The sequence below is a fragment of the Oncorhynchus mykiss genome, chromosome 22, assembly GCF_057628025.1.
Source record: "Oncorhynchus mykiss isolate SJ-2025 chromosome 22, ASM5762802v1, whole genome shotgun sequence".
NCBI lineage: Eukaryota > Metazoa > Chordata > Actinopteri > Salmoniformes > Salmonidae > Oncorhynchus > Oncorhynchus mykiss.
Window position 1 is genome coordinate 11,519,767 of NC_143043.1, and position 10,703 is coordinate 11,530,469.

General features: G+C 43.6%; 2 protein-coding genes across 8 annotated transcripts in view; one reads left to right on the forward strand and one right to left on the reverse strand.

The window, feature by feature from the left end:
• The window catches only part of LOC110502046 (ubiquitin carboxyl-terminal hydrolase 9X), a 78,202-nt gene extending 73,339 nt beyond the window's left edge, over positions 1 to 4,863 (forward strand). For 4 of the 7 annotated variants that reach the window (XM_036958662.2, XM_036958659.2, XM_036958664.2 and 1 more), the window contains 3 exons: positions 573 to 683; positions 2,916 to 3,020; positions 3,186 to 4,863. In XM_036958662.2, coding sequence (XP_036814557.1) covers positions 573 to 683; positions 2,916 to 3,020; positions 3,186 to 3,383 — 414 coding nt within the window. In that variant the 3' untranslated portion in view covers positions 3,384 to 4,863. The remainder of the gene's footprint in view (positions 1 to 572; positions 684 to 2,915; positions 3,021 to 3,185) is intronic. The other 3 variants (XM_090215433.1, XM_036958661.2, XM_036958667.2) reach the window with 1 other exon arrangement.
• A 390-nt stretch (positions 4,864 to 5,253) lies between these two features.
• On the reverse strand, positions 5,254 to 7,043 carry rpl8 (ribosomal protein L8). The gene is made up of 5 exons (XM_021578858.3): positions 6,904 to 7,043; positions 6,624 to 6,765; positions 6,243 to 6,461; positions 5,596 to 5,711; positions 5,254 to 5,441 (listed from the first exon to the last, which is right to left on the reverse strand). The coding sequence occupies exons 1-5, from the start codon at positions 7,039 to 7,041 to the stop codon at positions 5,283 to 5,285; spliced, it is 774 nt and encodes a 257-aa protein (XP_021434533.1). The 5' UTR covers positions 7,042 to 7,043; the 3' UTR covers positions 5,254 to 5,282.
• Between the last annotated feature and the right edge of the window lie 3,660 nt (positions 7,044 to 10,703).

Genomic DNA, 10,703 nt, shown 5'->3' on the forward strand with positions numbered 1-10,703 from the left:
ACCTCAATATGCAGCAATACATAAACTATACCATTTTCTTTGTGACGTATTGTTAACATGTTGACGCTAACCATCTGTTTTTTTTCACTCTTCTCTGTCACAAGTATTTTCAAGTGTTACTGGAACTGAATGTTTTTAAAGCTACAGTTGAGAGTTCCTAGTTAGCACAAAGGTTATTTTGGAAACTGTGAACTGTGATCTGCTGGGAAATGATTTCTTAGGTATTTTTGTCATCTTCAGAATGTATACATGTTTTTCCTATAGGCCAAGGGCTTAGAGTTTTTGACACATTTTATTTCCAGTTTATACGCCCATAGTATATTGTAAGCTAACATTATTACAATACTTTTTTTCTATCATTTCCCTTATTTGTGTTACAAAGTTGTATTTGCTGAAGCTCGGTGTACAGTATGTCCAGCCTAATTGATCCTTATCATAAATAGCGATATGATAGAAATGATATGCTACTTTAAAACTTTTTTTTTTTTAAACGAAGAAATCCACTTGAAAGCATTGTTTATTGACACCTGTATATATTATGCAATGATATCAATTATGCTATTTCAAACTAGTGTCACTTAACGAAGCACGGTGAGGCGGTGTCTGAAGAAGATGCTGCCATGCGGAAAACGTCCTCGCCACAGCAGCTTTTGCCAGGGGAAGGGACAGGACAGCAGCACACTGTAAGCCCTCATATATATAACCGCCACAGCCACCCTTCTCCTCCTCCACTCTCTCTAGACGTTCCATACAGGGCGATGTTACTGCTGTCCACTAGCACAGTGACACGAGGAGAGTAGCCTGGGCAGTAACAACACACACACAGTCTTGAGTATTGGAGCAGGACAATAACAGATGGCAGTGACGAGATGTCTGCTCGGCTGTTTGCGTGCTGCTCCCAAAAGTGATTTTGAAATTTTGTGATGGTGCAAATGATTCAACCAAAAAATCCTTTCTGAGTATCCAGTAACTGACAATGCAGCCAACTCCAGGTTCGTAGGCAGAGACTGGAGATAAATGTATCCTAGTAGAAAATTAATAGAGCCAAACTCCAACAGGTCAATTCTAATGTTGAACCATCACCAACTATGAGCAGCAAACAGAGAGCAAACGTTTCCTCTTTCCAGTCCGGTAGCAGTGTCCCATTGGTTACCTAAAGCAGCACTGACTTCCTGGCTTCCCTTACGTTTTATTGGTTCTCCATCTCAACGTAACACTGTATCCAATCGATACCGTTTGTTCCTCCTCCCCAAAGCAAACTCAACCTGCGGTGTGACTGGCCATATGACACAACTGATCGAAAACTCTTAGCCTTGGCTATAGTGGATGATGAGGTGCTAGCCTAGTGTTGATGTCATGTAGTGTACTTACTGTGTGTTCAAGTGATGTTGTTTTTGTGTTGAGACTAGGTCTACATAGGGGCAACCTGTGGTTTGTGCTTCAGCCATGTAATGGCATGTGTTAATATATCGCTAATCAACAGGACTCATTGAACAGTTCACGTCTTAATGTTGATTGTATTTTTTTAAATATATATACATTTAAAAAAAAAAAACTTTTTCTCCCCAATTTCGTTTTATCCAATTGGTAGTTAGTCTTGTCTCATTGCTGCAACTCCCGTACGGACTTGGGAGAGGCGAAGGTCGAGAGCCGTGCGTCCTCTGAAACACAACCCAACTGCTTCTTGACACAATGCCCACTTAATCTTAAGCCAGCCGCACCAACGTGTCGGAGGAAACACCGTACACCTGGCAACCATGTCAGCATGCACTGTGCCCGGCCCGCCACAGGAGTCGCTAGTGCGCGATGGGACAAGGACATCCCTGCCGGCCAAACCCTCCCCTAACCCGGACGACACTGGGCCAATTGTCCAGAGCCTGGACTCTAACCCAGAATCTCTAGTGGCACAGCTAGCATTGCAGTGCCTTAGACCACTGCGCCACTCGGGAGGCCCATGTTGATTGTTTTTATCGGAAACTTTGCCTTGCATACAGATAGAATTGTAACCCATCTATATGCATGTCCAATTTTATAATAAATCTGGACAGATGGAATCACTAGTTTAGAAAAAGCATGTCTTTGGAGCACAAGTTTAATTGACGATAGGCAGCACCTACTTTACCCACACGTTATTGATTACAATAGGGGTCTGCAGTAGTATTGAGTGCATGTTTTCAGGCACATTTCCAGTACAATAAGTTTGTTATATCATCAACCTACCTCTACCCCACTTAGACTAACACACAAGCTGTTCTCTATCCCTGGTTTGTCTGGTCACATGTTGTAATGTGTTCAGCTGGATGTTGTAGTGTGTCAGTCTGTCTTTATAAGCAGACCGAATCATGATAGACACAGGGCCAGTTGATGCAAGCACAAAGATGCTAGTCTAAAGATAACACTGGCCTAACCGCCACAGAACTATCATGGATTGAACAAACTGAAAGCAGTGTGTTTAAATCCTTCAGTTTTTCTTGGATCCAGTGCATTCGCATCTAGTATTAGACCCTTCAAATTAGCCCATATCAACATTATAAGAACAGCTCTGGCCCCAGTCCCGTTGGTGTTATATGGAAACATGAGCTCGTTAAAAGCATGTCTCCCACCACACTGTGGAGAAGCTCGCTAGCGGAGAATAACACCCACTCACATAACAAAGTCTCTTTTCTATTTATACCTCTGTCAGTTGATATTATTACATCCAAGGCTGTCACACTCTCCTACACAGCATGTGCCTCGCTTTCATCTCATTCAGTTAAAATAGGCTAAAGTAGGACAACGTTCCCATCCAGTGCAAAGGCATATTAACAGACTCTTTGGTCTGCTATTGGGTCCATAGACTTGAGCTGTGTGTGAATGTTGGTGTTAGGTAGAAAAATGCATTGGGAATAAAACTATTCTTTGACTTCATTTCCCAGGAGCCCGATGACCAGGAAGCCCCGGAAGATCAGGACACCTCCCCTCCAGATGACATCTCCCTCTACCCTCATTCGTCTCCGGGGACTACGACACAGTTTCAGCAGGTACACATCTACTATATTGTAGAAGCAGCATGATATTTAGACTTTTAAGGAGCCATGTAAACAGAGACTTCTCAACAATTGAAGAACCTATGGCAGACATTTTGGGTCAAGTTCCACCACATATCAGTAGTTTAACAAAAAAACGATTGTTTTCTCATTCCCCAGCAGAACAACCACCCCCACGGGCAGCCGTACACAGGCCCAGCTGCCCAGCACATGAACAACCCCCAGCGCCCCGGCCCTGTCCCTTCCTCTGCCCCAGGCCCTGCGCCCGGCACAGGCCCACAAGCACAAGACAACTGGGAGAGCACTGAGGAGGTCCCCTCCACCACCTCCTTGGCCCCTGCTCCGCCTAAGGAGTAACACCGGCCCTCCCCTCTGCTGTGCCTCCATCGTCCTGCTCTCTTTCCTCTCGTCCTCCAGTCGACCGACCGAGCTCCTGGGGGGCCTCAAGGGCACGGCAGGGCAGGGCCAGGCTTCACAGCTCCTCTCCAGGCCCCTACTGTGAGTCTCTCCCCCTCCAGCCTGCTCCTGTGCTGCCTGTCTGGGGGGGGGTGCTCTCCCCTGGGTTGTTATGCCCTGCAGACTGGGGCAATAAACATAATGACCCAGGCCTGACGATGCTGATGCGCTTGTCTACATGACGGAAAGGTGTACATAATATGTTCATGTTTTGACTGTTCAAAAAATTAATCCCCCGCAATAGCGTAACTTTGTCAGGTTTGCTGTTGGGAGATAACAAAAAAATAAAACGCTTAAGAGAACTCCTTTTTGTTTTATCACCCATGCGCAGCAGTGCGATTTGGTCTGACATCAGTTACTGGTCATTCACCTTTAGGAGGACACATATTAAGCTCCTTGACAACCTCTTGACCCATGCCAAATCAACTCACGTGCTGGGGTTTTAGTGTGAGACATGGAATGGTTGGGTGAACTTTTACTGTGTTTTGGTTGATGTGAAAAAGTGATGCAAAATTGTTCTGGCACTCTCATTGCCTTTTATTTTTGTTCTGGTAATCCAATCCTTTCGGAAGCTATAGATAATATGCTGTAACATTTAGCATGGCTTCTCACCAGAATAGCGTAGTGCAAGGGGAAATGTCATCCCAACTGATGTCCTTAATCCTAGAGGACACTTCCTTTAGGCTTTTTTAATGCTCATCTACCCCTTGTTGAACCAATGTAAGAATAAGTGGCTTTTCAATTGCTCATTGTTAAAATCCTCCAACTTCACATTCGGCGGTCAGTTTAGTTATAGGAATTGAGAAAATTAAAAACATATGCAACAGATTTGCTCTGCCAGGCTACCTGATGTGTACTAGACTGTGGTTTGCTTCTGTATCTTTTTGGTAGAGCCTAGTCTTAGACGACCGCTACCATTCTTTCATGGAGCTCACCGGGCGGCAGCATCGGAGAATGGAACACAGTAGGGTTAGAAGATATCGGCTGGTTAGTCATGTTGCAACTTGAGCTAAACGTAAACATCAGTAAATACTGTATTTAATTGGTAAGTTTAACCGTGTATTTTTTGGATTTGTCAAATACCAAATACTCCTGCAAATGAAAATATTCTGCACACCGTATTATATTTAAATATTTTGCTCTTATTTTATAGAATTTATTTTGTTGTATTTCACAAAAAAAAAATATTTGATTTGAGGAACATTTGTCCGTGTTATTTTTAATGGAGATTGACTGAACAGAGTTCTGCGCCCAGTTTGCCGACTTTTGTTTTGGCCATGGTGTGACGTTGAATTCTGGAGCTACAGTCGCGATGTGAACTTTCAGGAGGTTTTGTGCACAGAAATATAAAATAAAAAAAGCATTGCCCTTAGCAGATAAAGAACATGGAATCTTGACTGTCTTTTGCATATATGAAAAATGACTATTTACTTTCTGGGTGCTCAGGATGTGCCTAAAACTAAATGGCCAATACCTACATGCAGGATCTTACATGCTTTGCAGTGTATTGAACTTGGGCTTATAAAATGCAGCATACTAGATCGGACCTTGTGATAGCATGATTAAGCTCCCTTTATTTTAACCATGTCTTAATTCATTGTTGGGAAAAACAATTGCCATTAAGACGAATTATGGTGATCCGGCCCCATCTACTACACTTTTATTAAATGTAACCCTCACTGCTAGATGAGTGCTACCAAAAACAGAGTGAATTGTCCTCGTATCCAACTCCATGCTTAAACACTGGCGCTACAAAAGGAGTCAGATCAGCTTCCTTGGAACATTTTATTGTAAAGGGAGTTAGTTCTCCTTCTCCGTGACCGTCTTTGTTCCACGCAGTCTGCCTGTACGACGGGCAGCAATGAGACCGACCTTGCGACCAGCGGGTGCATCCCTCCTGATAGTTGAGGGTTTTCCAATATGCTGGTGGTTACCACCACCGAAGGGATGTTCAACAGGCTAGAAAGAAGTTAGAAACATGTTAGCAAAGGGCCATTTACAAACATCAGGTGCAGAGAATTATTTTTTCCAGAGATTGAGGTAGAACATAGCGATGGATAAATGCCCGAACCTACCCAAAAATAAATATGCAGAAGATTTCATGTCCACTTACATTCATGGCCACACCACGGACACGTGGCCAGGAGTTCCTCTTGGCCTTGTACTTGTGGTAGGCACGACCGGCCTTCAGGATGGGCTTGTCAATACGTCCACCTCCGGCAACCACACCTGAAGCCCAGAGGAGAGAGAACCATTAAGCATTGGACAGGATTTCCTACCCAGGCAATATGCTCTGAAAACAACCATGTCACATGCGATGATGACCTGTATTCTTAACAGCAAATCAGAATTGTAGCCGCTTAAGTTTCTGGTCTCTAGCTTAACCATCTGCCTACAAACAACCAGTCACCAAATCGATCCAAAATACTGCATACAGTGCAGATTCCTTACACTTCAAGGATCCAAGAGAAGGTCGTTAACTTGACATTGGACCCAGTTAATGAGAAACAATATTTTTTATTTTACCTTTATTTAACCAGGCAAGTCAGTTAAGAACAAATTTTTATTTTCAATGACGGTCTAGGAACAGTGGGTTAACTGCATGTTCAGGGGCAGAACGACAGATTTATACCATGTCAGCTCGGGTGTTTGAATCACTGGCAAAGGTTTGTGGTCAAAGATCAAAATGTAGGTCATGCATCCACCTCTCCCCATTAAATCAGAAAGCATCAGCAAACATGTCATATTTTGTGTTCTTACCAACGACAGCTCTGTTAGCAGAAGCAATGACCTTCTTGGAGCCAGAGGGAAGCTTGACTCTGGACTTCTTGGTCTCTGGGTTGTGGGAGATGACTGTGGCGTAGTTCCCAGACGCTCTGGCCAGCTTGCCCCTGTCGCCAGGTTTCTCCTCCAGGCAGCAGATGATGGTTCCCTCAGGCATGGTGCCCACAGGCAGAACATTACCAATGTTCAGCTGGGCTGAGAAGGGAACATTTATTAAGGTACCAGGTATTCACATTGTAGTTGGAGATTAGATCCTAAGAGATGACAACTGCCATCTAACTAGCATAGAATGTGTTAGACACAGGGTTGTTAGTTAACCCGTAGGCTGCCAAGTACGTGTCAATCTCCATTCCTTACCTTTCTTGCCACAGTAGATGAACTGTCCGGTGTGGATGCCCTCAGCAGCAATGAACAGCTCAGTCCTCTTCTTGAACCGGTAGGGGTCACGGAAAGCCACCTTGGCAAGGGGAGCACCACGGCCAGGGTCATGGATAATGTCCTGAGAGAGACAAAAGGTCAGGTCCAAAGCAGATGGATGTTACACAAAATAAACTACCTAAAAGAATGCACGGCAAACGCAACTTTGGACCTTGTAGAAAACATATTTTAACAGCAAATGCTTTGTGACAGCGCTTACCTTTACGATTCCCTTGATGTAACCATGACGTTCTGCGAAGTCAATGTGTCTGAGTTTAGCGGCACCTTTTCTGTGCTTCACGTGGGCTTTGAACACGGAGCCGGCACCTTTTCTCTGTCCCCTGATAACACGTCCCATCGTGACTGGAAAGAAAAATTGAGAGTATTCGGTTAGAGCCAGGATAAAAGTAGAGATTTCTACAGTTCAACAGATATACTAGCAATAGCCTACATGATAGCAAGTTACGCCACATTCATGAATGTGTAACATTATGTAGCTACTATTCTTTTTATTTGCTCAACAAATACCTGCCACTTGCCGCAGTTAGCCACTGAAGAAATGTACAGTATCTACCTAGCTAGTTAACCAACGAACTCTGAAATCAAGTAGGGATCCTGTTCTGCAAGAAAGGTGAATTGATAACTGAAAACTTTATATAATAAAAATGAACAATACACTTGCGTGTATGGTTGCTAGCTAGCCATCATGCGGATTTTCCTAGCATGCCAACACTAGTTAGCTACCTCTAAAACTTAAAAGACGCCACACTCACTACACTATACAAGTTCATCCAACTAGAAACCATGCACATAAACGTTGGGTAAAAGCTATTGTGAACTATTCTACAGCAACTGCCCGGCCGTGATAAACACAGAAAGTCTGAACAAATCACCGAACCAGAAAATCGAGCTACCAGCGGCTAGTGACCAACTACTGTAAGGTACACCAAAACGACAGGCCATGTCACTGCACACCCATACACACACCACTCATCCAATAATTAAAACGCAATAATCACATTTTGTCGCTTAAATAATAAAACGACTATACTTAGCAGTGTTTATTATATATGTTCTGGTTACATTTTCGAGAGGATGATAGGATTTTAAACCAGATTTAACTCGGATTATGTGAAGAGAATAAAATCGCCATTCCCCTACCTAAACCCCGATGACGGAAAGAGGAAGAGTCCGACGATTTCTTCCGGTGAAATATACGGTGGGGCTGATGGGAACAGTAGGCACGTGTTTTTTTTGCTGCTGTGAATTAGATTGCCCAACAGATGGCAGCAGATCATTAGCAGACATCTATTTGTGTTTGATAAAGCTTCCATTGCTTTACACACACGGAGTACAGAGCAGGACGCATCCAGGGATGTCTCATCATGTAACTTCACGATTTAATTCCTTTTCACCTCCGTAATTACACTAATTTTCAAGTGTTAATGTCATGTACAAAAGTACAGTGAAATGCCTTAATTGCAAGCACTAAACCCAACAATATCGTAATCAATATCAATGTAGTACTAAAAAGAACATAAAGTAGAACAAAGAGCGATGTTCCACTCCTCAGAAAATATGAATATCTAAACACATACAATTTCCCAATTTTTTGCCCTTTTGGAACTTTTTTTTAACACTGAGTTCACTGCCAGGTTAAATAAGGTTGTTGACATTCCCAAAAAGAGGTAGGCTAAATGCCTGGTCTGGAGGATAGACCTGTGGGACAGACAAGGTTTGCGTTCTCCTGCTCAGATGTTGCTGATGCATGCCATATCTTACAATGCCTGGATAGGTATTTTACGCATCAGCAAACCACATCATATGGTATCTGGTGCGCAACCGCACAGTCAATGACATGGCATGCAATCATTGGGTGATGCATGCAACGACTGATTAAGGGAACACGGCCAATGATTTCTTCTTCCCAACTCCTGCTGCTTCCCTTCATCCCTGTCTGTGGCTTGCTATTATGCAAATCTTTCACAGCCAAACTCTGCCACACAGCCTATGACCTCTGATTAACCTGATCCCCTCAACACAGGGCCTGACTAACGCATTTGGGGCCCGGGGCACCGGCCTCTTTTTTTGTCTGGAAATCAGCTAACTTCCTGAATTTCAACACATTTCGCCATGGTGCAGAGAGAAAAATGTGCAGTTTTATAACACTATTCTAGACATGTTCTTTCCTTATATCACTGAGCTAGAAGATAGAAGGGAGGAAAGAAGAGGTGAAGAGAGATAGAGAGGGAGTGGCAGAGCAAGAAGAGTCTGAAGAAGGCATTAGGCCATGTAAGAAAATAGCCTCTTGTTGTGTTTCGTCCTCTCCTTATCTGTACTGACCTGGCAGGGCAAGGGGGAAATCAAATCAAATTGTATTTGTCACATGCGCCAAATACAACAGGTGTAGACCTTACAGTGAAATGCTTATTTACAAGCCCTTAACCAACAATGCAGTTTTAAGAAAAATACCAAATAAAGAAAATAAATAAAAGTAACAAATAATTAAAAGGCAGCAGTAAAATAACAATAGCGAGGCTATAAACAGGGGGTACCGGTACAGAGTCAATGTGGAGGCTATATACAGGGGGTACCGGTACAGAGTCAATGTGGAGGCTATATACAGGGGGTACCGGTACAGAGTCAATGCGCGGGGGCACCGGTTAGTCGAGGTAATTGAGGTAATATATACATGTGAGTAGAGATATTAAAGTGACTTATGTATAGATAATAACAGAGAGGAGCAGCAGTGTAAAAAAGGGGGGGGGGGGGCAATGCAAATAGTCTGGGTATCCATTTGATTAGATGTTCAGTAGTCTTATGGCTTGCAGGTAGAAGCTGTTTAGAAGCCTCTTGAACCGAGATTTGGCGCTCTGGTACCGCTTGCCGTGCGCGGTATCAGAGAGAACAGCCTATTTTTTTATTTCACCTTTATTTAACCAGGTAGGCCAGTTGAGAACAAGTTCTCATTTACAACTGCGACCTGGCCAAGACAAAGCAAAGCAGTGCGACACAAACAACAACACAGAGTTACACATGGAATTAACAAATGTACAGTCAATAACACAATAGAAAAAATCAATATACAGTGTGTGGTAATGAGGTAAGATTAGGGAGAGGTAAAGCAATAAATAGGCCGCAGCGGCGAAGTAATGACAATGTAGCAATTAAACACTGGAGTGATAGATATGCAGAAGATGAATGTGCAAGTAGAGATACTGGGGTGCAAAGGAGCAAAAAAGATATATATAACAATATGGGGATGAGGTAGTTGGATGGGTTATTTACAGATGGGCTATGTACAGGTGCAATGATCTGTCAGCTGTTCTGACAGCTGATGCTTAAAGTTAGTGAGGGAGACATTAGTCTCCAGCTTCAGTGATTTTTGCAGTTTGTTCCAGTCATTGGCAGCAGAGAACTGGAAGGAAAGGCAGCCAAAGGGGGAATTGGCTTTGGGGGTGACCAGTGAAATATACCTGCTGGATCGCGTGCTACGGGTGGGTGCTGCTATGGTGACCAGTGAGCTGAGATAAGGGCGGGGCTTTACCTAGCAAAGACTTATAGATGACCTGGAGCCAGTGGGTTTGGTGACGAATATGAAGCGAGGGCCAGCATATGAGGGTATGTGTGTGGTGATTTCGGCAGGTTACCTTAGTGATCTCAGGCCAGGGACTATGGTGGTCTGCTTGAAACATGTTGGTATTACAGACTGAGACAGGGAAAGGTTGAAAGTGTCAGAACACTTTCAACACAAAACACTTGCCAGTTGGTCAGCGCATGCTTGGAGTACACGTCCTGAATGTTGACCTGGGCTCCCGAGTGGCGCAGCGGTCTAAGGCACTACATCTCAGTGCAAAAGGCATCACTATAGTACCTGGTTTCGCATCCAGGCTGTATCACATCCAGCCGTGATTGGGAGTCCCATAGACAATTTGGCCAGCATCATCCAGGTTTGCCCGGAGTAGGCCGTCATTTTAACTGACGTGCCTAGTTAATAAAATAAATAAAATAAAGGTCTTA